Source organism: Alligator mississippiensis, chromosome 3 (genome assembly GCF_030867095.1).
Source record: "Alligator mississippiensis isolate rAllMis1 chromosome 3, rAllMis1, whole genome shotgun sequence".
NCBI classification, from domain to species: Eukaryota; Metazoa; Chordata; order Crocodylia; family Alligatoridae; genus Alligator; species Alligator mississippiensis.
The window spans coordinates 136,947,974-136,975,867 of NC_081826.1; the positions used below are offsets into that span (position 1 = coordinate 136,947,974).

The 27,894-nt window shown below is 45.4% G+C and overlaps 2 protein-coding genes and 1 long non-coding RNA gene across 6 annotated transcripts in view; 2 read left to right on the plus strand and 1 right to left on the minus strand.

Moving 5' to 3' along the window:
• NSUN2 (NOP2/Sun RNA methyltransferase 2) overlaps nucleotides 1-5,195 on the minus strand; it is a 41,106-nt gene extending 35,911 nt beyond the window's left edge. Inside the window, exons 1-2 of one of the 3 annotated variants that reach the window (XM_019491098.2) lie at nucleotides 4,962-5,195; nucleotides 4,420-4,577 (exon numbers count right to left, since the gene is read on the minus strand). In XM_019491098.2, the coding sequence (XP_019346643.1) occupies nucleotides 4,420-4,577; nucleotides 4,962-5,096 (293 nt within the window). In that variant the 5' untranslated portion in view covers nucleotides 5,097-5,195. Of the gene's footprint in view, nucleotides 1-4,419; nucleotides 4,578-4,698; nucleotides 4,881-4,961 lie in introns of those variants that run through there. The other 2 variants (XM_014595183.3, XM_019491097.2) reach the window with 2 other exon arrangements.
• On the plus strand, nucleotides 5,007-25,542 carry SRD5A1 (steroid 5 alpha-reductase 1). 2 transcript variants are annotated; one of them, XM_059724451.1, is made up of 5 exons: nucleotides 5,007-5,076; nucleotides 13,301-13,467; nucleotides 14,253-14,354; nucleotides 18,342-18,492; nucleotides 21,238-25,542. In XM_059724451.1, exons 1-5 carry the CDS (start codon nucleotides 5,048-5,050, stop codon nucleotides 21,302-21,304), a joined length of 516 nt encoding a protein of 171 aa, XP_059580434.1. In that variant the 5' UTR covers nucleotides 5,007-5,047; the 3' UTR covers nucleotides 21,305-25,542. The 2 variants fall into 2 exon arrangements, with proteins under 2 accessions (XP_059580434.1, XP_006271193.1); XM_006271131.4 differs by lacking the exon at nucleotides 5,007-5,076 and adding an exon at nucleotides 5,403-5,756.
• On the plus strand, nucleotides 5,771-9,959 carry LOC132249395 (uncharacterized). Its single transcript, XR_009460879.1, has 2 exons — nucleotides 5,771-6,101; nucleotides 9,652-9,959. It is a non-coding gene; the product is annotated as an uncharacterized LOC132249395 (long non-coding RNA).
• Nucleotides 25,543-27,894: the final 2,352 nt, after the last annotated feature.

A 27,894-nucleotide genomic window follows, 5' to 3' on the forward strand; every position in this document is an offset into this window, starting at 1 on the left:
AGCATTTTTGTGAAAGTAATTTTTTGAAATGTTCACAAGATGCTTATATATGATGAGCACAGCACAAAAGTTGGAGACAAAATTTCTAATTCTGTCATCAGATCACAGTTTGAGCAGCATGCCTTACATAAGATATTGGAGGGGACGGGACACGCACTGAAAGATAAGAACGAGTAAAATAAACTCCTGCTCATCAAGTAAACAACATGCTTCCAATGCAGTGAGGCAGGGATCTTGTGGAAAATGCAGTACATGACCCTGTAATTCCTATGGAAGGGAAATAAACTACTTTGACTGGGAATATCAAGTATGTCCACATGGAAACATCAGTCGTTTTAATTACACAATGCCTCTGCAGATCTATACTGGCAAAGTCTGGCTAGCACAGGGAATAACGGCAATGAAAACACAGTTGCAGAGCTTCATGCTTAGGTGTCAGTCAAAGTATAAACCCTTCAAGCACCCTGGACCAACACTGGTTTCTGACACATACTGAATCGGATGCTGCTGTGTTTTTGTCATTATTGTTACCCATGTTAACTATATTACATGAACCCAGCTTTGCAGAGGGTTTCATTTTGTTGCAAGGATGTGCCTTTACTGAGAATGTTTTCTTTCTCTGCAATATTCACCTTGACAACCTTCTTTCTGAGTCTTGAAAGAAAATGAAAGACAGTTTAAGAGAGCAACACTCAACCTTCTAACCCCGTAGGCCAGGTAAGTGATGTGGGGCTGCTCTGCAGGCCATGGGGTGACCCACATGCACTGGCTTCAGCCTGCAGGCTGGAGGTTGAACACTGCCAGACTAAGAATTTAGTTTTTCTCCAGAAAAAAACAAATACATAAATAGACATAGGATGTAAACAAAATAAACAGATGCTAGGACAAAGGTCAGCAAATCCCAGCACACGTGCTACAGTGGCATGTGAGGCCATTTTGCTCAACACATCACAGCCAACTCAGGCTCTGGGCAACTGCCACCAGCCACGGAGCCTTACCTGTTTGCAGCAGGCAGCAGGGAGGCTGCAAATAGCTCAGGCTCCATGACAGGCAGCAGCTGTCCAGAGCCTGGGCTGGCTGTGACACATAGCCAGAAAGCTGCAACCAGCACACCAGGGCCCAGAGCCCTGGCCCAGCACCATGGTGGCAGCAGCTGCACACGTTTTGGGGCAGACAGAAGAGAAGGAGCCAGGGGTAGCACAGCCTAGAGGGAAAAGTGGCCCCAGATGTGTGAGCTTTAGGATTAGTGACAGAGGTGTGCAAAATGAAGAGCCAGATAGTAAGACAATTGTTAGACTTAAGGATCCTGGCTCAACTGCGGGACCAAGGAAGGTGGTGGGGAGGCAAGGGGTGTGGATGAGGCTGGCCAGGGCAACAGGCACATGTCCCAGCTTTGCCAGAGCTCATGTCTTCACCTGTTTTTGTCTTGTAGGAAGGGGAATGCAACCAAGGAGAACGCTTTTCCACCTGCTTTGCTCTTATTTGTGGGGGGAAGGGGAAGACTGAGGGGACGGGACATGCACGTTCCCTGCCGGCTGTTCCCTCCCAGCCGGCAGGGAACAGATCCACTCCAAGGCTGAGGCTGCTGCAACTCTCAAACCGAAGCAACAATTCTGAGAAGGCATTAAGATGCATGGGTGAAATGATTGTGGGGGGAGGATGTAAGAGGGAAACACAGCTGGAGGGGCTGGAGGAAGCCAGGGCTGGGGGAAGAGGAGGAAGAGAGAAGCCAGAGGGAGTACAGGATCATCAAGACCAGCCATGGGCACCGGGGTCAGGGGAAACAGGAGCAGGGGATGCAGTTTCCCAGCTGCACTCCACCTGTTCCTCCTGGCTTGGAAACCTGTGGGAGTCACCACTACGACTGCCGCCAGAATACACCAAACTATGGGATACAGTAAACACATTAGAGGATAGGGAGTGAATTCAGGAGGATTTAGATAGACTGGGGAAGTAAGTGGATCAGAATAGGATTGAATTTAACAAAGATACGTGCAAAGTGCTGCACCTGGGGAGAAAAAAAAAAAAAATCACCAACACGCCTATAGACTGGGAAGTACCATTTTAAGTAGCGCAGCAGTGGAAAGGGATCTCGGAGTCATAGTCGACGCACAAATGAACATGAGTCGCCAGTGTGACAAGGTAACAAAATTAACCGCACTCTTTCCTGCATTAGTAGGTGCATCACAAGCAGGTCTAGGGAGGTGATACTTCTCCTCTACATGGCACTGGCGAGGTGGCAGCTGGAGTACTGAGTCCAGTTTTGGGTGCCACACTTCAAGAAGGATGTGGATAATCTGGAAAGGGTTCAGAGAAGGGCTACTCATATGGTTGAGGGCCTGCAGGTAAGATCCTTTGAAGACAGATTGAGGGACCTTAATCTCTTCAACCCCCATAAGACAAGGCTAAGAAGTGATCTCATGGCTGTCTACAAACTCACTGGGAAGGAGGAGGGGGGAAAAGAGGGTGGGGGTCAGCAGGGAACAGCGGATACTCTGTTTACCAGGGCGCCCCTCAGGGTTACTAGAAAAAACAGCCATAAACTGAAGAAGAGTAGATTTAGATTGGATATCAGGAAGAATTTCTTTATGGTGAGGATTGCCGAAATATGGAATGGGCTTCCAAGGGAGGTGGTGCTTTCCCCTACCTTGGAGGCATTCAAAAAAGCTTAGACAAGCACCTGGCTGGGGTTACTTGACCCTAGTGCTATTTCCTGCCCAGAGCAGGGGGTCAGACTCGATGATCTAATAGGTCCCTTCCGACCTTAGAAATCTATGAAAGGGCGACACCCCCCACCCCAAGACTTCCTCATGAGGGAAGCCCAAAGGCACAGCTGCCCACTGCAGGAGAAAATGTGGAGGTAGTCCCTGTTGCACAGGCCTGGGCAGGAAGACACGGAACTTGGACAAGACTCGACCCCTGGTCTGTCACCCCTGGAATCCGCACCTCATTCCCCAGGCGGTACCCTTCCTGCCCCTCCCTACCCCCACCCATGTCTTCAGCAGAGCAGGGTCTCAATGCTCTCTGTCTCCTTGCAGCGCCATGGGCTGGCTGCTTAGTGCTCACCACCATGTCCACCCGGGCTCTTTGGCAGGTGGTAAGAGCCTGCCTGGGCTGCTTGCAGAGGGCAGCTGCAAGGCTGCACTGGGTCTAGTCCAAAGCCCTGGCCCAACTTGTTGCCAGCAGTGGCTGCATGTGCACCTCAAGGCCCATGGCAGGGAAGGGGCCAGGGCTGTGCTGACACAACAAGAATCATGCTACTCACAGCTCCCATGCCATCTGCCCCCAGCACAGCAACATCTTCCAGCTTCCCTTAGCCTGCCTGGAGACAAACGGCAACAGTGCCTATACTTCCCCGTGGTACAACGTCAGCATTGTGAATGGGGCACATTCTGCTTCCTGACAGAGGGGCCAGCAAGCGCTGCAGAGAATAAGGATGCTGGAAGACAATACTCTCTTCCAAGAATGGCATGTCCATTCTCTCTCCCAGAACTGATTTAACCCTAGTTGGTCCCCAGATTGCTTCTCCCTGGTTCCTGCCACACACTCAAATATAGGTCAGAAACCACCTAGAGAGACATTACACCAGTGGTCACCAACCAGTGGATCTTGATCCACCGGTAGATCTGGGAGCCTCTTGCAGTACATCTGAGGCTGGGGTGGGGGGCTGAGTGCCCACGTGCATGCATGTGTGCGCCCCAGACCAGCAGGTCAGTCCATGGGGGAGGGAAGGGGCGGGAGCTAGATTGAGGCCCCTGCGGAGAGGGTCAGTGTCATGGAGACAGAAGCAGGAGTAACTTGAGTGAGACCCTGGCTGGGTGGGACTTAGCTGCTAGGGAGGCATGCCCCCAGATAATTTTTTCTCCCTCTGCCTTGATATATGCCCCCCTTCCCTCCCCAAAGACTTACCTAATGGGCGGGGGGGAGGAGAGAGGGGTAGGGGAGTGGCAGCAGCATAGGGTAGCTCTTGGGTTGCTTTTAAATGTCAGAGGTGATCTCCTACTGAAAAAGGTTGGAGACCACTGGACTATACTGCTCAGCCTGTTGGGGACTAAAAAAACCCTGGACCTCTTGCAGTATACCTTTTCAAGCACTAGTTTTTATGACCAGGGGGCAGTTCTTATAGCGGGAGAGATGTTTTCATGGCATGACAGCAACTCAGTCTAAAAGCCGATGGCGTGAAAAGCCAGCGAATCATGCAGCACGAGTGACGTGCAGCAGGGGCTGCTACTGTCCCCCTAGGAGACTAAACCTGTGCGCGTCTGCCCACGTGCACAGACAGCAGCCACTCTCCCAGGACAACCCGAGACCATGGGGAGAAGGCCCAACACCAACCCCCACCCCCAAGCAACGGGGGACCACAGGCCCTTCTGCCCCTCACAGCAGGACACTCGGACTCAGGCCCGTGGCCCCACTCACCTCTTGTAGCCCGTGATGCGGAAGGTGGCGGGGAGCGGCTCCCGCAGCGCCGCCATGAACGGCTCCCACTCGCCCTCAGGCACGATGCGCAGCGCCGCGTAGTAGCGCTCGAACAGCGCGTTCTCCTTCACGATCTCGGGGTAGCCACCGGCCCAGCCCTGCAAGGGGCCACCGCAAGTCAGCCCAGGGCAGGAGGCGGGCAGGCAGGCAGGCTGCGCCACCCTGCTCCCCATAGCACCCCCCGCCCATAACCCCCATCCTCCGCTCATCCCCGCTCACCGCCGGGTCGCCGCCCTGCCCGTCCCCGCCTCCGCCCCGCTCCCGGCGTTGCTGCTGCTGCAGCTGCCGCCGGCGGTCGCGCTGCCTGCGGCCCATGGCGGCCCAGCCGCGCACTAGCCCCGCCGCACGCCGCAAGTTGACGGTGAGGGAAGGGCGAGTGCCGCCAACGTCGCTGCCGCACAACACAGTCGGCTGGGCCACTGCGCACGCGCGACCAGGGATAGGGCCTCTCCTCACGAAAAGAAGCCCTCTCTAGAGGCTACCTTGGAGCTCGCCTGAATGGCAAGACCATTATGCTGGAGCTGGCTTCGGCCAAGCCCCGCCAGGGAGCAGGGTCTCTGCAAAGGCAATGCGTCCCGGATTCCCTGAGCCGAGCAGGTAAGGATTTTCCGAAGCATCCCAGGAAGAAACAACGTGAATGTCAAGCAACATCGCCAGTAGCCTTGCTTCTACGCATGCCCCTGCTGCAGCAGGCGGGGCCTAAGCTCCTCGCTTCCCATTGGCTGGCCGGAATGACTGACAAGCTTTCGTGGGAGAGGGGTACGTTCAGAGATCCTAGGGCACCGGGCCCACGCGGCGTCCGACACTGGCGCACATGGCAGCCACGGTAGGCGGGGCCACTGCTGTGGCTGGCTCCGCCCCCCGGCGCTGATTGGCCTGCGGCGGGCGGCTGCGGCAGAAAAGTCGAGGTAGAGCAGTGGTTTTCTCAGTGGTTGGTTGGGCGGGCGTGCGGGAGGTAAGTGGGGGGTAGGTATGCAGCAGTTTTGGCAGGAGGTGGATAGCCCGGCAGAGCGGAGGCTGCTGGCGGCGCTGAGCTGTGCATTGGTGGGCATCGGGCCGGTTCTGGCGCTGGTGCTGCGCTGCGTGCATCTGCCCTACGGCCGCTACACCTCGCTGTACTTCGGGCCCGGCCTGCCCGCCCGCGCCGCCTGGCTCATGCAGGAGCTGCCCTCGTTCCTTGTGCCGCTGGCCCTCGCCCTCGGCAGTGGCGCCGCCCGCCTGCACCACAGCCCCAACCGCGTCTTGCTGGGGCTCTTCCTGATGCACTACCTGCACAGGTAGGCCCCTCCTTCTCTCCCCGGGGAGCTGCCGCATGCCCGGGCTGCTTCAGTGCCCTCCCTCCCCCCGCCGATTAGCTGTTTTTTTTATGCTATTGGCAAGCCAAGCAGGAGTAATTGCTTGAGCAGAGTGATGTGTCATAACTAATAGTGTGCAATTTCTGGATTTTTTTTTTTTTTTTTTTGTCCTGCAGCAAATATTCACATGGTATCCAGGTGGCTCTTTCAAAAATTCAGTCTCTCTCTTGCAGAGCGTCCTTATTAGCCGACAGCCCTCTTGAGATTGAGGTGGCGATCACCTGTGTTCTCCTCTGCGCAAATGTAGTAGTATCAGAGAGCTTGGCTGTAAGTTACAGCTTTCTTGGTGTGTTTAGGGTGGTTGCAGGTTCTTTATCTGTGATCCATGGGTTTCTTGTATATAGGGGTTTTTATTTTACCATCTTGGATATTGATTGTGGTGTCCAAAAAGGAAATGCTGGTGTTAGTGCTCAAGCAATAGTCTCATGAAGGGGTAATGATTGTTGAATTTTTGGTGGAAATCAGTTGGAGACTGCAGGGTTTTCTTCAAAATGATGATGTCATGTATGTGTATATATCTTTGGTATAGCAAGGGTTTAATGGTGCAATTCCTGAGGAATTCTTCTAGGCTGGCATATTGTGGGGCCACTTTGGTGCCCATAGTATTACCAGATTTGCCTGTCACTTTAGGGTGTGCTCATTTATTAGGGGTACACTTCTGGGGTCTCTAATTCTATCAATGTGCTGCTTGTGTCACTTGTAGTGTTACATAGAGCTGTAGCTTTCGCTTCTGCTAGTCCTCACCCCCAGTGGCGCTATCTTGCAGGATTTGGTTTCAAGAGGGCTGGGTTCCTCCAGCCACCAAATCAGTCAAATGCATATGCCTGTGTGTATACTGCCTAACAGGGCATGCCTGAGCTAGCCCAGATTCATCAGCATTGATGGGCTAACACCCTCATGCCTTTGACTCAGTTCATCAGAGCAGCAATAAGATGCAGTTGGACATGAGCACGCAAGTTAACAGAGCACATCTGAGTTGGGCCAGGATAGTTGGCATTGGCAGGCTAACACCCTCATGTGCTGTGAACTCAGTTCATCCCTTTTATTTGAGCAGGACAATAACAAATGCAGTTAGACATGCATGCTAACAGTATGTCTGAGCAGGCTGGGTCTGATCAGCCTTTTCAGCTGACCACCCTCACGAGCCTCAACTCAGCATGTCACAATCTTTTCACACAATGGTCCTAGTAGTAACTCCCTTGATTGAGCAGACCCCACCATAGTTTTGGGCATTACAGGGACCTTTTGGCTTAGGTAAAAGAAGCATTGCTGCAGAGTAAATGGGGAGGTCAAGGGAAAGGAAGAGTAAGTGAGGATCAGAGGGAGTATAGCAACAAGCTTGACCATAAGTTATTTATTGCCAGGTACATGAACTTATAATGATACCAGTAGTGATAGCCATAGAAGAGAGACAAATAAAACAATTACAATATGACATGGTTTCAACTAGGTATTTGGAAAAGTCTAGCTCAAGTTTGATCAGCAAAAGTCTGGTTTAGAAAGCTGTGCCTGGAGTAAGAAAGCACAAATCAGGTTCTTAGAGTTGGGAGGGGGAGAGAGTGGTGAGACCCCCCTCCCCCCCCCCCCCCCCCCAACTCTCTCAACAAAGCCTGAACCAGTTGAGGTTCCCAGGTGTCTGTTGAAGCTTGCAGATGGGCAGAGCCCTCGGAACAGTCAGTGGAAGGATTCCAGGCAGAAAAGGAGTGGAACTGTTGCAGCTTTTGGATCCAGGCACCAAGACAAACTTGACCTTTGGACAGGAGTTTTGTAGAGAATGAACAGCTCAAGGGAGAACACTGGGCTTGTTTATGGGTAAATGATGGCTCATATGCTGAATAATGGGAACTGATCACTTCTGGCTATGGGTGGTATTATTCTGAGGGAGCTCGCAATACAGATGGGCAGATTGAGGTTTTTTGGGAACCAATAAAGGAGTCATTACTAGAATCAGTCTAATAAAGGCTGAGCTGGATGTATGTAGATATGGGTTGATTAGCATTTGGAGCAGAGATCCCCTATCATGCAGTGCTTCTCTGGTCTCAGAATTCAGTGCGGTCCTTGCCTTGGAATCTGTTCTTCACCCCGAATGCTAATGAAGGTGCTTCCCTGTCTTATTTCCCATGTAAGTGAGTTGTCGTCTCGTTCCATCTCTGATGTAAATGAGACCACGGGAGTTGCTTCACTCCTATCACCCTTGTCTGGAGGGTTTTAGGTGCATCTGCCATTTCATCTTCATTGTCTTTTTGTAAGTCCTTCCTCTAATCTGTTCAGGCAGAGGTGGGGAGGGGGTGAGTCCTTGGTGAGTCAGACAGGCTGTGTACTGTGCCAGGGTTCCCCAAGAACACATTGCTGAGAGGTAACTGTAACTGTGCCCCTGGTCTGGAGGAAGTGTTGGCTGTTGAAAATGAAGCTGTTGCATACAAGTTCAGTGATTATCCTGTGGTTTTTACTCTGAGCTGTAATGTTGGTTTTTGTAGGTATGAGGCAGGCTTGGATACCATCCTGGTGTGGGATGTTGTCACATAAGCTAGTGACATCCACAGTGGCTAGAAAGGTATCGCTGGGAAGGTGGTCTGTTTTTGCAGGAAGTCCGTTATGTCTTGGGTGAAACTCTGTCTTTTGGGTGATGAGCAGTTTTAAGATTGATTAAGTGAAACCTGATATTCTGTTAGGGTTCCATAGTTTGAAATGATAGGTTTGTCAGGGTTTCGTTCATAGATTTTAAGGAGTGTTGGTATGAAACTCATTCAAGCCCTACTTTTCTGTGGGCAAGGAGAACTCTGTGATTAACCACCAGCACTCATCCAGCAAAAGGTCAGAAGCTTTATTAACTACAAAATATCTACTAAGCACAAAGCAATTAATCAATTAGGGTTACTACGATACAAGTAGTCAACTTTACTGGGACTGCCAGAATATAAGTAGACAGTTACCAAAGACTCTTCACTACTTCAGTCTGTCTAGAGCTGTTACTCAGGAGGTACTCACCATAGTTGGCTGTACTGGGTGAGCATCCTGGGTTATGCTGTTGTTCCAAATCTGAAGGCTTGGTCCTTCTTTAGCAATCCATGCAGGTGACTCCCTTAGAAATCCATGCAGGCAATTCAGATAGCATGCAGCAAATGCTAACTTTACTTGCTTGGGTTATTTAATCCTTTAATGATATCACAATCATCAGTGCTAGCCAAGCTTGTTATATAATACTTTGGCTTCTTGTTTCCAAGAATACAATAGCACATGCTTACACACTGAGACTATCATCTTGTTTTTCTATTCCTGCATTTATTAGTGCCAAAAATTACTACATTATCTTCTTAACTTATGATTCTGTTGTTCTGAATGTTCCATGTTCCCTGGCACTTTACTGGGGTTAACTTTAGGCCTCAATCGCTGCCAGTTCCGAGTCATCTTGGAAAAGCTTCTGAGAATTTGGTCAATTTGTTGCAAGGAAAAATCAAATCTGCTCATGTCAAGGAGCAGGTGAAAAGTCCCTGGAGTGGGTAGTGGAGGGATCAGGGTCTGAAGTCCTTCTTGTAATTCTGAAGGAGGAGATGCAATGATGGTTTTGAGGAGGTAAAGGGGGGGGGTTGGCCTTCCTCTGGGGCGGGAGGGAGTGGTAGATGGTGTCAGAGTTGTCTGACTCCTTTTAGTTTAGTCTTCCCAGTTAAAGATTAACTATAGGTCCTTCTTTATCAGCTGGTTTTATTTGGTGGTTGTATCTTATAAGGTATCATTTCTGAACCATAGAATCTCTATTAGACCAACTAAGAAATTGTCGCACTCGCACTCTCTCCTCTGTCTGTCTGTGTGTCTACAGGTATCCAGGTTGTAGCCAGAAACCTGAGATCTTGAACCAAGGCAGAAGCAGTGTAATCTGTGTCATAACAGAACCTCACAAGAGAGCTGAGAGACTCTTTACCAGCTAAGAACTGCCTGCCCAGAGAAGTTTTCTGTCTATTGACTCCTCTGTAAAATCCTACAAAATATGAACTTTCACTTTCTACCCAGAAGAATTTTTTACAAACTTTTCTCCAATACCTGAGGAAGGGTGTCTGTGCCCACAAGCTTGCAATTAAAGAATTTTTTTGCAAAATCTTGTTGGTCTAATAAAAGATATCACCTTTACCATGAACCCTGATTTATCTTTTTTTCAGTAAGCTTTTGGGCTCTCATGCCCTTCATCAGGCTCAGGGAAAACTTAAAGATGGTAAAAAGTCCCCATAGGTAGGAAATAAACTTCATTTCAGCACAGAGGAAGCTGAAGATGGAAGAAGTGTGTGCCTCTGGGTCCATGAGTGTCTTTTGTGAGTTGCTCTCTGTTGTGCCTATCAGGTGCGACTCTGTCCCTGGTGGTGTCAGATGGCAAGCAGGGAAGTGTAGAAACCTTTATTTTGGATTTTAAAACTTCGTTACTGAACAAGGATCTCGGATACCGTTCTTCTAAAGCAGGGGTAGGCAGCCTTTTTGCTGGAACGACCCACCTCGGGTCAGGGGCAGGCAAGGTCTAGAAGCTGGCTACAACAGCCACTTCTCCCCATGGCAGCACAAGGAGAGAGTGTTGCAGCTGGCATTTGTCCATGCAGTGGCAAGCACTCCGCCACCAAATGCTGCCAAAGCTCCATGCTTGTGGACTGGATCCAATGGGTCCTTGGGCCATAGGTTGCTGACCACTGTTCTAAAGATACGATGTACTTTAAGAAACCTGCTGACTTACCATTGCTGGTCTAGATGGAGTAAAATAGAACTGCAGGGTCTTGGCCCACATTAGATATGCTGAGGTGATTGTGGTTAATACACCCAAGATGGCTACCCGGGACCCAACCTGTATATGGAAGATCTACTGCTTTCAACAACAAGAGTTAATGTCTGAAAACCTGAGACCTTTAGAGGATGCCCTGAGAGAGATTAAGTGTAGTTACCCTTGTAGTTATACCTAGGAACATGGGTGTGTTCCTCCTTTTTTACCATTGAATATTAATACTACAATATATTGCCAATATTTTTCTAGGGAACTTAAACTTAACTTGCCTTTGAGTTAAAGCTGCTTAAAAAATCAATCAATAAACTTCCTTCCTTTTACAAATTCTTTCTCTCCTTATCTTCAAATGCTTTCAGGGATGGGGAGAAGAAAGATGAATTTGCTCAACTACAGCGTTGTTAGTGTTTTTAAAAATAAATAAATAAATAAAAAATAAACTTGAACTGGGAAACAACCTGTGACCTTTGTTTTAACTGAAGAAGATGGACTTGGAACAGACCCCTTATGTCACTGGAGTCTGAACTGTTGCTTTCACAGGCAATCATTTCATAATCTCATGCATACATTTATTGAGCTGGCATTTTAAAATTACTTCCAAGTATCATAGTACTTGAGGTTGGAAGGGACCTAAACGGGTCATCAGGTCTGACCCCCTGCCCCAGGCAAGAATGGGTACCAGGGGCTCATATCATCCCAGCCAAATATCTGTCCAGCCTCCTCTTGAAGACCCCCAAGATAGGAGAGAGTACCATCTCACTTGGGAGCCTGTTCCAGAGCCTGGCGGCCCTAGCTGTAAAGTAATGTCTCCTGATGTCCAGCCTGAACTTTCTCTCTAACAATGTGTAGGTGTTATTCCTAGTAAGCCTAGGTGGTGCCTGGGGGAACAAAGCCTCCCCCAATTCCTGCTGGGTTTTCTTCCCGCCCTCCCTGGGTGCATTTGTAAATGGCCATCAGGTCCTCTCTCAGCCTTCCCTTGTGGAGGCTGAATAGGTTCAGGCCCCTTAGCCTCTCTTTTTGTAGGGCCTGCCCTGCTGCCCCTTGACTGTGCAAGTAGCTCCTCTGGACCCTCTCAATGCTAGCCACATCCCTCTTGAAGTGTGGCACCTGGACACAGTACTCCAACTGTGGCCTGACCAATGCCTCACAGAGGGGAAGGATCACCTCTCTGGACCTGTTTGTGATGTATCTGTAGATGCACAACAAGGTGCAGTTAGTTTTACTGACTGCTTCCTTGCATTAGCAGCTCATGTTCATCCTGGAGTCAACAATGACTCCAAGATCTCTTTCAACTATTGTGTTGCTGAGAAGGGTGTTCCCCAGCCTATAGGTGTGTTGCTGGTTCCTTCTCCCTAGATGCAGCACCTTGCACTTGTCTGTGTTAAATTCCATCCTATTCTCATCCACCCACCTCTGTAATTTGTCTAGATCCAGCAGGCCCCACAACTTGGTGTTTTCAGCAAATTTGGACAGCATGCATTCTAAGCCCACATCCAGATCGCTGACAAAGATGTTGAACAGTACAGCCCTGGGGGACCCCACTGCCCACATCCCTTCAGGTTGAAAAAGACCCATTTACCACCACTCTCTGGGTGTGACCATCTAGCCAATTTGCCACCCATCTGACTGTGTAGGCATCAATGCCACAGTTTCCCCACCACATTTTCTTTAAAAAAAAAAAAAAAAAAAGAACACCTTAGTGACTATGTCAAAGGCCTTCTTGAAGTCTGGGAAGACATCTACCCCAGCACCCTCATCCAGGGACTTTGTGACCTGATCATAAAAATAAACCAAGTTAGCTAATCAGGACCTGCCCTCAATGAACCCATGTTGGCTGCCCCTGAGCATTACCTCCCTGGTGGGCCCTTGGAGATGTGCTCCTTGATAATTTTCTCAAAGGTCTTCCCAAGGACTAAGGTAAAACTTGACTGGTAGTCACTGAAAACTTATGATTTCATATATGCAACTGTTCAGAGGAACTAAATACTACTTAATTAACCCTAAAGTATAGTATGCCTGGTGCTTCATAGAATGCAGAGTATATTACAATCTAGGTACGCAAAAACAAAAATGTGCAGAAGGGATACAACATACAAGCATAGTTAGGTAAGGTAAGGTGCATCTTTTTAGTTTAAAGACTTGTAAACTGAGAAGCAAACTCATGGGGTTTCCCAGAGGGTCAGATCTTGATGCAGTGGTGGCTGGGGTTACTTGAGCCTGAGAACAGCAATCTTCTTCCAGCTGCTTTGTTACCATTAGCTCCCTAGCATGCTTTAAATGGGAGGCAGTGCTTGAGAGCATCATCATTAAAGTTTTCAACAAGGTGAGACTAAAATCTGTGCCATTTTACACACCAGTTATCTACAGCACTTTTTAAAAAACATAGCTAGCCAAGTTAAATTTTATCTGACCAAATCACATTATAGTAAGATAAATGCACTTGTTGAAAATCTAATTTTATGATAGAGTATAAAATTGGCTATTGAAACCTGATCCTGCAGTCTGTACCATCAGTGAAGCTACCCATGATAAATTTTAAGCATGTGCTTACATACCCTGCTGACTTCTGCAAGAATAAGTTCTATAAAAACATGTTGTATACCTGCTGACTCCTGGAAGTATAAGGATTGCAAATATGAGCTTAAAATCCATTTCCCAATGAAATAACTCTAGCTGACTAATTTAATTTCTTTTTTTCTCTTTATTCTAGAGCACTCATCTTTCCTTTCTTGATTCGTGGAGGAAAGCCAACACCACTCATAATTTTTTTACTAGCGTTTATTTTTTGTCTCTTGAATGGGTATTTACAAGGTCGGAGCTTAAGTAATTATGCAGAATACCCTTCTGACTGGTTGAAACATCCTTGTTTCATTGTAGGTAAGTTAAATAAAAACATTCTGTGAAAACTGAAAGCAAAGTTGATTCTCAGACTTTTTTTGTGGTAAGGGTTTTTTGATCTCTTACTGGACACGGTGTATAGTTACAAGAACTAATGGTCAAGCTTTTGGGCGTCATGTACCCTTCCTCAGGTTACCTGATGCTCAAAATCTTGTCCAGCAGCTCTCCCAACTATACAGTTGGTCTAAAATAATTATTCAATATAATATTGGGCACAACTGCAACCTTCCTGGATGTACTTGTCTGTGCTTGTCTTTCACCAGGATCCATAGTATTTGGTACTAGAATGGTGACTTTGTTGGGAAAACTTAGGAACATCTCTGAGAGAAGATTAAAGCATGCTTTTTTGGCAGGATTCTCTGCATTGATTGCCTCAGTGTCTTAGAGTTTATTTGGTCAATTCAGCTTAACACTATGGAAAGAAGAAAACTCACATATATTAAATATTTCATTTAACTGGAAACTTCTGATCACAGTAAAGTACTGTCTTTGAGCATCTAGCCATAATCCTACAATGAGCCCTGTGCAAGTAGAACTCTGTGCCCAGACAGGCCTGCTTTTTCTTGTGGGGTTTTCTCTCTCATTTAGCCTAGAAGTGAGTCCCAGAGTGGGTTCTAGACTTGATGGAAATGCAGGCATATTTCTTTCCTCTTATGTTGTTTGTTTTATTGCTGTTTAATAGTTAGATAAACCACACTTTGTTCTGTCAAAATTGCTGTTACCAATCCAGAATTAGTGTTCCTGCCTTAATTATTTTTCTCCAGGATTTGCAGGATGGCTGATTGGTATGGTAATCAATATTCATTCTGACCACATTCTCAGAAGTCTGAGAAAACCAGGGGAAACTGGCTACAAAATACCAAAAGGTGAGTAAAATGCTGTAGACATTTTAAAATTGTAAAGGAATACTTGAGGAAACATGATTCTCCTTTTATATGAGATTTCCATTACAGCCCTCAGCAAATAACATTGAGATTACAAAACCAGAGGCAAGGAGTTGGTTTCAGGTATAGTCCAGAAACAAAGAGGTTAGCTCTATACCCCAAAGTTAGGAGAACTGATTTTTATCATTAGTCAGCTAACGCCTTTCCTGTTTCAGTATGAGTTTCTGGGAGCAGAGGACTCTTACAAACTCTAATCCTCAAAGCCTGTTGACATTTGTTGCTTTACTGTGTTTTGTTTTCCTGAGACATCGATTTGTTCCAGGCATTACTGTGCCTGTGCCTTGCTGTGTTCTCACAATCCTTTAACAATTGATTGATTCCTTATTCTCTTAGGTAAGGAACTACCCTACTCGTGATTTTGCATTTTTTGTGAATGACGACTAGTTTCTGTGAACCCTGCCACAAAGTGAATGCAAAAATGATGCCACATGCTACAAGTGGCCCACTACTTTTCATTTCCCTCAGCACAATTTAGGTAGATCCCTACTCTTAGGAATACTCAAAGCGAGCCTTGTCCCTGAATTTTGCTATCACTCTTACCTTTCCCTCTGGCTTTCATTCTTAGTTTTAGTGTGTATTTTTGTAGAGAAGTAGTGTAGATAGTCAAAATGCTTGACACACTTCTCTGAGAAGGCTCTCTTTAATCTTGACAAACCTGACCCAAAGCATCCAGGCCACAAGAGGTGCATGCTTGCTCTGCAGTGATCAGCACTGGAGGTTTTTTGGAGGAACTGAATAATTACTTGCCACACAGGTAAAAGAATGCTGGTTATTTTAAGTGCATTTAAACCATTGGTGCTCAGCTTTTTGGCCCCATGAGCCAGATAAGTGGCACAGGGCTAGTCTACTAGCTAGATCTGTGAGGTTGGGGCCCAGATTGGGTCCTGCGCACCTGGATCCAGCCTTGTGCCATCAGGATCCCACCTCCTGCTGCCCTGTCCTGCCACCACCTTAATCTAGCATGCAGAACCATGCTCTCTTGTCTACAGGGCTCCTTACCAGTCTGGAATTTTGGCAGCAGGGGAGTGGCAATTAATGCTGCCCCCCTCCACCACCAAATTTTCAAACCTGTGGGAAATCTGGTAGGCAGAAGATAATGGCCCATAGTCTGGATCTGGCCCACGGACTGGGGCTTGTTTAAATCAGGGGTGCTCAATCTACAGTTTTAAACACAAGTTAAGGCTTGTGTCTTGTGCTCACTGTTTCTGTTGCTTAATGTTTTGAATTTTGTTATGCAATGTAAAAATGTTTTCATTGTAGCACTTGCTCATCTGAAAAGTCTTATTGAATGCTGTGAGGCTGTATGAGATATGGTCTCCATGAATAAGTGTGCTAGAGCTGACTCCAGTGGTTTTTTGGGTTTAACTTGTGTATAAAGTTCTCAACAGGGTAGCATTAATTCTAGACAGACATACTTGGTTGTGGAAACACAACTTAGAGCCTTAGAATACTTTGCCTCTTGAGTAAATGGCAATGTTGAAGCAGTAAAGATGGTTGTTGTGTGTTTTGTTTTTGGTTTTTCTTGGAAAAAAACACTTTAAACAACTAAATACACTTGCTTAAATATTTTTGTCATTCAGAAGAATTAATGTCAAATGCCCTGAAATTTTATTAATTGTTGAGGTACCTCAGTAGGTTACAGAAATTAAACATGTTAGTCTGACTGAACAGCCTCTTGAAAATGAATATGGCAATGTATGGCAGAGTGGGTTTTTTATTTTTTGCCATTGTTTATAAACAAATAAAATAATCATGGTTTAGATTTAAGTAAGTAATCCTGGTTCTTGTGCCTTTCACATTTAAAAGTGGTTACTGTCATGTGTACTTGTGGCACTTTTTTTTACAAGATTGGCCAAGAGCTGCAGATTGACCAAGAGGTGCTAGCACAGGGGTGGGCAAAATGTGGACTGGATGTGGCCTGCCAGGCCATTTTATCTGGCCCGTGGGGCACCTAAAAAGTTTAGAAAATGAATATGTATCTGCTCCTGGCTGCCTGCCATGTGGCCCTCGATAGCTTGCCAAAACTCAGTAAGCGGCCCTCTGCCCAAAATAATTGCCCACCCCTGTGCTAGCAGCAGGTACTTGTACCGAAACTCTTAATTGTGTATGTAGAGAATTTGAGTGACTTATGCATGCAATCACTGAACTAAACATAATGGAGCTGTTTTCCTTTGTATATTGTCTCCCTTATACAAAAAACACTGCTAGGGAAAATAAGAACAATTTCTGGAAAATGAACTATGAACATAATTCCCGTCCTTGCCCATCTGCAGTAAGAATAAGAGACGACAATAAAATGGTGGTAGTTCATGGTTTGAGTTGAACATACAAAGAATCTCATGATCCTTTTGATACAAGATAGGCAAGAAAATGATATTCCACTTCTATCGCACACCCTCAAATAAGACACAAGACAGAATGAAGATTTTTTTTCCAGTGTTATGGCTTCCTAGAGCAATAGAGCTTAAGTTTCAACTCATTTACCCACCTTTTTCATACTCAGCCAGAAGTTCAAACTGTAGTTGCTGCTGAAGACTGATCTCCATGGCCAGATCTAAGAATTTGTAGAGCTAAAAACAGCCTGCAAGACTAGAACAGGAGGAGAGCACCCAGGAGTAACTAAAAGAGCAATATTGCCAGAATAAAAATTATCTTAATTAGTGGAACATCAAGGAGTTGATTGTTAACACCTTGAGTTAAGTAAAAAAACAGAGGCATTAAGTTAGTTGGTCCTCCTACCCCACTTGGCTCCATGAACAGATATACTAGTGCTGCTGGAAGCAGGAATTCAAGCTGGAGCAGGAATCAAAGCCATGTGCCTTCTATTCCAGGCAAAAATCAGCAGTCCCACTTAAGATGCACCAGTCAGTTTTGGGGGATTGATTTCTTTTAGGGAAAAGGTATATGTGGTACGTGGGTAAATAAGTAGTTTGTCTTGCTAGTTGCTCACAGAAAAATTGCTTTGTATTTTGCAAGCTTTTTTTGTAAGCTTACATGGTAAATCAGTCTGAGTTGTAGAGCAGTTCAGTCTTTCACATCTTAATTGTTCTCATTTAAAAAAAAAAAAAAAAAAATTAGTAGCCTGACAAATATATCATAAATTAATCATGTCAGTACAGTTGATTTTTATAGATCATTTTGGTATTGCTGTGTTTAGTGCCACTGTTTAATAAAATACATGTACTCGTTAACATTAGAGGAAAAAACTATAGCCCTTTCTTCTATATAGTACAGGCAGTCCTTGACTTATGTTTCAAGTTGCAACATTTCACACTTACAACACTTATAAATTGACACCTTGTTTCAACTTTATGACATCAGCTTCAACTTACAACACTTAATCTGATGCAATGCCATGCCAGGAATCAAGTTTGCTCTGTCACTCATCTCCCTGGAGAACATCTGTCCAAATTTGCTTGGACATTTTCTTTCAGAAAGCAGGCAAGACTCCAGAAAAACTTGTAGCCAAGACTCCTGAGAAGACTCCAGCCAAGAGCCCTTCAAAAAGTCCAGCAAAGTCTCCTCAAAGAAGTCCTTCCAAATCAATATGAGTGCTATTTATGATTAATACATTAATGTAACTCATCTATAATTGATAAGAGTACAAAATTTGGGGTATTTCTGGTGAGAATAGGGTATTGGGCCTTAGTTCAGGTACCAATCCCCCATTTATAACATTGTTTCTTATGAGAAAATTGGTTCTGAGTTACGTTTCAACTTACAATTGGTTCCTGAAAACTGCGTCTTGTCGTAAGTCTGAGGACTGCCTGTAATTTTCTTAATATGAAAAAAGGCTTTAAGGTAATTGCAAACTGTCTTTCATGAAGGAACTATTTTTCTGCTTACAATAGCAGATATTGCAACTGCTTTTCTACAGTGTGTTAATAGAATAAATGTGTTGTTCCTTAGGAGGAATGTTTGAATATGTTACCGGAGCCAATTTTTTTGGCGAGATCCTCGAGTGGTTTGGATTTGCTTTGGCCTGCTGCACCATTGAAAGTGCTGGTTTTGCTATGTGCACACTCTTCATTCTAGCTTCCCGGGCAAGGCAGCACCATGAGTAAGCTTCCAAAATTACAGAAATTCTTTTTCCTTTTCTTCTAAATCATCTGTAACTTAAGAAATTATTGGGTGTTAAACAGGGCTATAGGGGTTTGTATGTGTCTGACCCCTAAGACACTTATTGATTTTGAAATATTCTTCAAGGCTGCTTGCTTTTGCCTTTAAAAAAATAAATAAAGTTCTTTGTTTTAAACTCAGTACACTCCAGTGCCAAGCCCAGCACATGCCCAGAAGAGGCAGTGTGTTAGTTGAACCTGGCTTGCCTGTCTGTATAGATCGGGTGCTTTAGTGGGGCTTTTTGGTGCTTTTATCTAATAGCTGTTTGAATTGCCTCTTAGATAAAACCACCAAAAAGCCCTGCTAAAGCACCTGATCTATACAGGCACCTGTGGAACTGAGTTGAAGTAATGTGCTGCTGGTTCTAGTAAACCATGTGTTTTTCTTTCTGTTTCTTTTTAACATCTGCAAGCACCCCAAGTTAGTAACTCCTGTTGGTGAATCCTGGTTACTTGAAACTTGCTTTAGGTGAATTAACTTGCCTAATTCATTTTTGCAGTTAAACACTATTTATTTAAGTAAATACCAGGAAGGGAGAATTTTCCCTTTTAAATTCCATTTCTGGGCTACTCTAGGTTGGAAGAGCTCATGTGAATTGAACCACCAAATTTTTTACAAAGTAAGTAAAAAACATCTGATTGTCAAGTTGCCAGTTTAAAAGAGGTATGGAATAAGGTTGTATTTTATACCTTTCCTTCCTTCTCATAAACTGCTGTATAAAATCTTCTGAGGGACTATAGAGAATAGTTGGGGGATAAAAGCTCCTAATCTAGCAATAGCTAACTCTGAACGATTGGTCAAATTACTCAAAGTGGATACTAGAGATCATGGACTAAACATAGATATTGGATTTTTGATACGTTATAATCTGCCTGGCAACTGACTCCCCAGCCCAGCCTTTGGCTTCTTTACTTTTCATTCCATCCAGGAAGAGCACACACCAAGTGCTGAAACTTCCTTAGCCTGACGAAGGGTTTTTGAACCTGAAAGCTTGCTTAATAACTTTTCTCCAACTATTTAGGTTAGTCTAATAAAAGATATCAAATTCACCCAAGGAACCTTGTCTGTCAAAGTGGACGAGGCACTAGGTAATTTGTAAAAGTCACCCCTCTGATTATCTGTTGTGGTCCTGAAATGCTTCTATAGGAGAAACTTTAATAAATCTTTCCAAATCAGTCTGAAAACAGCTGCTGTTGCAGTAGTACATAATTTAAATTGTGTAGTACACGGGTGTTACTTGCAGCCCATGGAGCCCTCTCACCCAGCCAGCAATGCTGCCCGTGGGTCTCTGACCAGCCTGCCATGTACAGCACCCTCTGGCACCAGCCCCACATGCTGAATATGGTGCATAGAGCCTGTCTGGCATGGGCTGCATCTGATGGAGCCTGTCTGGGATGTGCACTGCATACAGCACGTGTTGCCTTCCCTCTGGGGGCCTGTCTAGGGCATGCACTGCATGTGGCAACCATACCAGACTAGCCCTGCACACTGGATCTATTTGGGGCCAGTCCAGGTTGGGCCCATGGAGTGGCCCCATGTACCAGACCTAGTGTGCAGGGCTGGTCCGGTATGGGTGTCACACATGGCACAGGGGGTGTCTGAGATGCATGCTATGTCCTGGGCCAGCGTATGCTGTATGCAGCATCCATGCTGGAGCAGCCCTACATGCTGGATCTGACACACAAGGACAGCCTGTGGGCCCAATCCAGACTACTGGACAGCCCCTGCATTCCCTCATCCCACCCCTTTGACACCAAATAACTTGCTCAAGGAAAGGATTTTTAATTTTCCTTCTATATCAAGCTTTTGACACCTTTTCTTTGATACAAAAAGGAGAATGCACAATCCTTGCCAGTTCCTATTTGCAAGTTACATTTACCTACAGAAACTGGTGAAAATTGAATAGACTGAGGAAAAAGAAAAGAAATTCACCAATGGCAAATGGAGAAAGTGTGGTGTGGAGGGTGGAGAATGTTATGCAAAAAGTCTTCTAGGAAGACTAGAGTATAAACTTGGAATATTTGGCATTCCTTAACATAAAATCAGTTTCTCTGTTGCTTTTTGGAGTTAGTTATGCTTTGGTCATGCAGTCAGGTTGCTAATGTCAACCCCACAGTTACCTGTGAAGATCCCAGATTGTTAGATCCTATTTGCTAGGTTTATTTCAAATACTGTAACTGGGTTTATATAAAAATATGGGAAACACAGGAGAACTCTTTCCCAATCTAAACTAGTTATCAGCATTCTAATCTGTTCTTAAGTTTTTCCTTACCAAAATAAAACTCTCATTTCATTTTGCAAGTGTTCCTTCATACCATATTCCATAGCTTCCATTTTACATCATCACAACGCTCAGCTGCCATTATGTTAAGCTTTTTATGATACTGGTCCATTCTTTGCACTGGCTTCACAAACAGAATGCCTGTTTGATTTCTAAATCATTGGCAGCAGTAGGTTGGTTTTAATTTTTGCAGTCAGCACTCCTCCCCTTTTATGAGGATGCATAATAGTAACTTTAAAATAGCTTGACATGCAGAGTAAGGCTAGGAGATGTCATTTTATAGTTTTAAAGCAATTGAAGTGTGGATTAAATGTTTCTCTGTTGGAAGCTTCCTACAATAGACTGTCTTCTCTTGTAATGCTTTGAAGATGTAATATTAACTAGGTTAGTTTTTATTTTTTGCAGGTGGTACTTGGAAAAATTTGAAGACTACCCCAAATCCAGGAAAATTGTAATTCCTTTTCTGTATTGAGCTGTGCCTCACATATCCAGCTAGATTTGAATGATGGTGACTGCTGTTCTGAAAAAGTGCTCAGTTCCTAGTCGATACATGATAAGTGTCATCCAAATGGATTTCTTTGAGTGCCAGTATGTAAAGGCTTTTAACTTCCTAACTTTTGGCTTCATAATTGGTAAAATACAGCTGATTGGTAAGGAGGTGACATGAGAAAAGACGGCCCCAGTTTTCCTGGAAGGAGCACAGTGCAATAAATAATATGGCAAGAGCATCCTGATCCTTGTCATTGGAACTAGCTTACTACAGTGGTGCCCCTCTGTCTCTTGTCTTTCTACCCGCTGGTTCAGCTGTAGCCAAGTACACTGCTTCCAGAATGCCAGGATGAGCTACTTGCATTGCACTATTTGGATGCAGTGTTCATGCATTAGGCAGCCATACAACAATAGACTTTTGTTCAGAATTATGGCTACCCTGTAGACAAGTAACAATAGTGTAGATGCTACTTGTACTTCCTCTTTCATACTCAGCTGTGCAAGACACAGACATAATAGGCAAAGTAAAGCTGGTTGTGCTACCTATGCCAGTATTGGTTATGAAAATTGATTAAGATTTATATATCTGCTTTTATGTATGTGAGTGATCTCTCATGTGCTACTTGGTGGGTGGGTTCCCACTAACCTTTATAAGAGATACTACTTTCTTCATTTTCTACCTTCTGTTTTTTCCTATATGAAAAATGTCTTAATTGGTAACTGTTGTCCTGAAAGCACTTAAAAATGTGTTTCCTGGGTATTTCTGATTGCTGGATCCTCAGCCTCCTGGGTCTCCTAGAGCAGTTCTCCATACCCATGTCTGTTAGGGCCCCTCTAGATGTTCTGCTAAAGCGTCATAGGATCTGATGCATGATCCATATAATTGCATCTCCTGCCATGTTACATATGGATGGCAGGAGCTGTGATTAAGGGATTCAGCATCAGACAGGGCTCCCAGCTGCAAGGGAATACCTTGCTGCACATGTAAATAAAAGCTGGATAGAAACCAGCTATAAAGTTATTACATATTTTCCAGCTCTAACTCTATAGTTGGATGGACTCTTTTTGGTGTGATTGTTACTTTGCATATATAGCCAGTCTAAATTAATTGTGCAATTACCCAGTTAATTATTTAATACATGTAACATGTAGAGGGGGGCCTTTTTGTTTTTATTTAAAAAGAGTAAGCACTCAGGAAAACCCAAAGAGGATTTGGCTATCAAAGCTTTTATTTTGTGATTTGTAATCTTTTTGTTCCATTTTTCTGACAATAAAGGTCTGGACAGTGTCTTCCAAAATACTGGCATATTTCTACCTCTTGACTTTTTTACCTTAGCCTCTTCTCCCTCTTTCGCTTCCTTTTCTCTCGTTTCCTCCTTCCTCCTCAGTTTGCTGAAAGGCTTCAGGGAGCTTCATCCTGTTCATTGTGAGTTCAGGTACCTTGTTCAAAAAAGCAATTTGTTGAATCTTAAATCTTCCTCCAAGTGTCCTTTAGGCATTGCTAAATGGTAAGGTAAATTTAATCTATTTACAAGTAAATAGATTAAATTATAAGTAATCTAAATTCCTCCCTTCCTAATTGTTAAGTTTCCTGTCTCTTTTCTGTTGTAACACTCCAACTACTCCAATCACTATCATCTTCCATTGTGAGAGGGATGATAAGGCTCCCTAGCCTCACTCAGAGCTTGCCTGCCACAACTTGAGCTGGGAGAAGGAAGAGTAATTATTCCCTAAAGAGGATTTCAATCATTGGCCACCCAGGTAGGTTTTAACTGAATTGGTTCATTTATTGTGCAAAGTCTACAGAAGATAACGAACTGTGTTGGCAAACCCTCTACCCAGATGCTGTTTCTTCACCAGTCCTTTAAGCTGCTGGTGTTGCCTCATGCCAGTTTATGCTTCTAATCCCCTTTTTAATTTCTTCTTTCTGTTTCCCCTAAGCCCATCTTCAGCAGTCCTTGCTGCCTCTGAGACCCTAGGCAAGTGTCCCCACTTCTCACCAGCCAATCACAGGTTTGTGATTCCCCAGGTCTTGCACGGTCCTATCTTGACTGGGAGTCCCCGCACTGGAGATACTCCATCAGTTGTCCGCTGTATTCTCTTCCTTTCTTCAGGTGCCCAGAGGGCAAACTCTTTCTCTGGGTGTCTGTTTTTTATGTGGTCAGTGGTCGCATCTGCTTTGATATTCCTTGTTCTCTCCTGGTGTGTTATCTTGAGTTAGCTATTAAACTTGCCCCTTCTCTAACTCAGGGGCAGGCAATTATTTCAGGTGGAGGGCTGCTTACTCAGTTTTGGCAGGCTGTCGAGGGGTGCCCCTCCCCTTGAGGGCCATCTTGGGACCAATGTCCCAATGTCTTTGGTCCCCCCAAGACAGTGGGACACTGGTCCCATGTCCCAGGGCCAGCACCAGTGGGACCCAAAGTGGGGCACAGGCTGGCAGGGGTCTGTGGGGCCAGACTGGGCTGCACCAGCATGGAAAGGGGAGAGCTGGCCCAGTTCAATAGAGCTCCAGCTGGCTGGGACCCTGCGCTCCTGCCACCCTGCTCTGGGCCCCACTGGCACCGGCCCTGGGACACAGGTGTGGGCCCCGTGCTCCCATGCCCACTCACTCCCAGTGCCCCCCGGCCCTGTGGTACAGGCAGGGAGCAGCATACAGCCTTGACCCCCTGCTCATCGACAGAGAAGAGGCTGGTGCTGAGTGCCGGGAAAAGTGGCCCCTCTCCCACCCCGTGGCATGCGCTCCCTGCTGCAACCACTTGCAGCTCGCATGGGGCTGTCTGGAGCAGGCACAGGCAGCCCCAGGCAGGCTGAGAGCAGCTGCAGTGTGGGACGCTGGCCATGGGGTGGGGGAGGGGAGCCCGCCTGAATGGCAGGACTCTCCCCCCCCCCCCCCCCCCCAGCACTCAGCTTTTCCCTGGGCCACTCTCTTTCCCCAGGGTCCTTCCCTGCCCCCTTACCTGAAGTTCTGGTGCAGGCCAGTCATGTGGTCCCAGGCCAGAAGCCCTGGCTGGGGCTTCTAGCTGGGGGGGCGGGGCCTGGTGGACTCTGCTGTTGTGGGAGCTCACCAGGCTTCCCCTGGGTCCTACTGCCCTTGGTTCCTGTCATTTTTGACAAGAACCAAGCGCAGATAAATACTAATTTTTCTAATTATTTTTAGGGGCCCCACAGATAGAATGGCTTCATGGGCCAGATTTTGCCCACCGCTGCTCTAACCCCTTCCCTTCTTAAGCAATTGAGTCACTCTACCCTCTCTGTGACCCTTGCCCAGTCACCAAGTAACAGGGTTCTCTTCTTTACCCTGTTACATCTGTAGTAGACAAAACCTGAACCTTTAGTGGGGAAAAAAGGTCAGGAAAGGCATCAAGTCTTGTTAAACTCTTTTGATTTCCTTCATATCCATCCTAAAAACCATTCCTCTCCCCCTCTTTAATTTAATCTTGGAATATCTGGATTACCTTTTAAGATTGAAAGTACTGCCTTGAGATTCTGTCTATACTCAAAGCCTTTTCTTAATTTCAATGGATGTTTGAGGCCATGTGTATTCTACTTTGGATCACCCACACTGAGATTTTAAGCTTCCCCTAATGCACTGACTCCCCCAAAGGGGTGCAACCCAGTGGGATCATGTGTCTCTTTGATTTACTCAGTTATTGCTAATTAATAGGGACAGAGCTTTACTAGGATTCTAATTTTTTTCATTCCCTAGACTGGGTATGTAGACACTCAAAGCAGTACAGAGTTCTGTTTGAATTCTCTTGGACAGGTTCTGGTTCACCTGCTGGCCAACCAAAGTATAGCTTGAGACCAATGCTAAATTTCTTGACTAAAATGTAGATTGTTCCCTGCTGAGGGCATGTGTCCCCCACTATAGGAATTGGAGTTATTTGTTCATCTTCCTGTGGGAAACCTCCTATTACGGGGATGTGTGTGCATCTAGCAGGGGTTTGACATTGACTTGAATACTTAAGATGTAACATTAATCTTAAGATGCACTTCACTTGTCCACTATATGGATGCTGCCCCTTACATGCTTCTTTGAACACATGCACTCTTTTCCTTCTAATTCATAGAATCATAGGAAAGAATTCTTATGGAATAGGAAAAGCTTCTTACAGAAAAGTTATTTGTTGATAAGTTGTATGGGATTTAAATGTTAATGACTATCATATCCTATTGTAATGTATCAAACTATGGTTTTAAATAAAGTGATAAATAAATAAAGGGTTTTTGTTGTTTTTTTTTTTTTTTTTTTTTCCTAGGTGCTTCAATTGTAGTATGTGGCTGAGGTGGGAATGCTTACTTGGCTGCTTCACCCTTTCCTTAAATTATTCGGTAAAGAGTCCTGTATATCTTATAACCCTCCAAAGGAACCTTTCACTTCTGAGAGAGTTTTCTGTTTTTTAACATTTGGCATATCTTTGCTCTTTGTGAAATTTCAAGGAAAGAAAAAGAATTGGAACTTAAGGTGCTGTTACTATTACCTTTAAACCATTCTAAATCTGTAGAGTGTTAGGTAGTTTTAAAGTTAGAACAGTTTCAGAGTTCTCACAGGTTAAGGCTTAATGCTATCTGTGATCTGCACAATTGTAACTTGCCACTGATAGGTCTGGTGAGCAGGGGTGTAGCTAGGAGCCAAGACGGTAGCCCTCCTTCAGGAGCAGAGCAGTCTGAGGGGTCAAGCATGGCCAGAACATGGAACTCAGTGTGCCTAGCCTACAGACCAGGGGTTCAGATGGGTCTCCTGAGGTCCTTGGAGCTGGCAGTGTGGTGGCCATGAGCTAGGGTCATACTCACTGGGGGTGGTGGGGATGTGGGCTTGAGACCAGTATCACCCCCTGGGCAGTAGATCTTGGGAGGCTGGGAAGCTTGTCAGGAGTATAAGGACTGGGAGTTATGCAGCCTGGATGGCTCCAAATGGATTGTTTTATCTCTGGACTGACAATACCCTAGCTTGATCTGGGTACAATGGCTCAAACATGATCCTTCCCTGAAGTGGTGTAACCTTAAGACATTTAGGCTGCCTATACATGTGCTAGTAGTTCTAATTAGAATGTGTTAGGCCAGAAAGATAACAGGATGTGAATATGCTGAAGGCCGCAGATGTACAGGGAAGGGGAACAAGAAGCAACAAGAATGTGCTGTAGATAACAACCCTAGCAACACTTAGAAATGATAAAGGGCACTAATGGTCATAGTAGGGGGTGGAAATAAAATGCCATATATGGGAGGGGAATATCATAATATGCAAAGCAGGTAAACAGTAAACAGGGACAAGATTATAAGATGGGAAAAGGGAGGGAACAAGGTGGGGTCTCTATGTAAATCAAGCTTAGTAAAAGACTGTTAGAAAAGATACTCTGGGTCACTCAAGTTACGGGTATCCCGAGTGCTGTCTCACAATAAAGCTGCTTTGTGAAGTCAATGCATGTGCTGGCCCATTGCTATCCAGTTAGGTGTCACATGGAGTCAGTCTAACAGAATGCATGAGAGCAGACTTGATTAATCAAGTCTGTTTCATGTTCTAATTAGAATGCTGCAGCATTGCCACAGTGTCATGTGTATTAAGCCCCTGTGGGTGCATCCAGATGTGTATGGATGTTTGGTTCCCCAGGGACACCTGTGCTATGCACGTTTTGGTACATGGCAAGCTTCCCCAGGGACAATAGGGGAGGCTGGGGCCAGCCAGCAGCCTTACCTGGGGTGCTGGGGGCCTCCTGGGACTCCAGCTGTGGTGATTCTGCCTGGAGGAGCCTGGCCAGCAGCCGCAATGTGGCCCAGCTCCGCTTTTCAGCAGCACGCGCAAAGAACACCAGACTGCGCAGTATGTGATACTGCAAACATGTTTGCAGCGCCACATACCGCATGACTGCACTCATCTGGACATGTCCTATGTGTTTTAAAATGGCCACAGGGTGCTTTAACTAAACCTCAACAAATGAGGTTTAGGTAAAGTGTTGAGGCTTAATACACATGACAGTGAGGTGTTTTAATTAAAGCAGCTGCCTGGGAACCACTCTAATTAAAGTGCCCCCCAAGCATATGTAGAGGCAACTTTGGAGGGTACTAATCACAGTAGCACAGTTTAACACCCTATAATGTCTTAACCCTCCCATTTTTAAGTGCCTTTTAGAATGGTTTAAAGATGACTTGTAACATTATCCTTATTCCTAAATAAATATTTAATGCTTGAACTGGCCTCTTGCACAAATTAACTCCTTAATATCAATGTTTCCAGTTCTCTCATTAGGTATTGTTAGACCCTGTCCCTATGCGATGCCCAACGACTAGGGAGACGATGATCCAATTGCTCATGGATCCTGTTACTCATTAGTCAGAGCAAACACCAGCACACATTGCTCGCAACAGCTTTATTCAGAATGGGGACAGCTTTGGACAAAGGTCCCAGAAAACAATAAACTGGGGACCTGCACTGAACATTAGTTCTTTTTGCATTTTATATATCTTGGTTCATACATATTGTTGGGGCTGAGGGGCTGTGGCCAGCAGCCTGGGCACGTGGGCCGGGGAAAAGGTTGGCACAGCGAACTAGAATTAGGCACTGACGCGTAGAGG

Excerpts from the sequence above, each read along its gene's own strand:
- SRD5A1 (XM_006271131.4), top strand. The coding sequence starts at position 5,452 with ATGCAGCAGTTTTGGCAGGAGGTGGATAGCCCGGCAGAGCGGAGGCTG. Across the intron at positions 14,355-18,341 it reads TGGCTACAAAATACCAAAAG|GAGGAATGTTTGAATATGTT; the intron begins GTGAGTAAAATG and ends GTTGTTCCTTAG. Across the intron at positions 18,493-21,237 it reads CGGGCAAGGCAGCACCATGA|GTGGTACTTGGAAAAATTTG; the intron begins GTAAGCTTCCAA and ends TATTTTTTGCAG.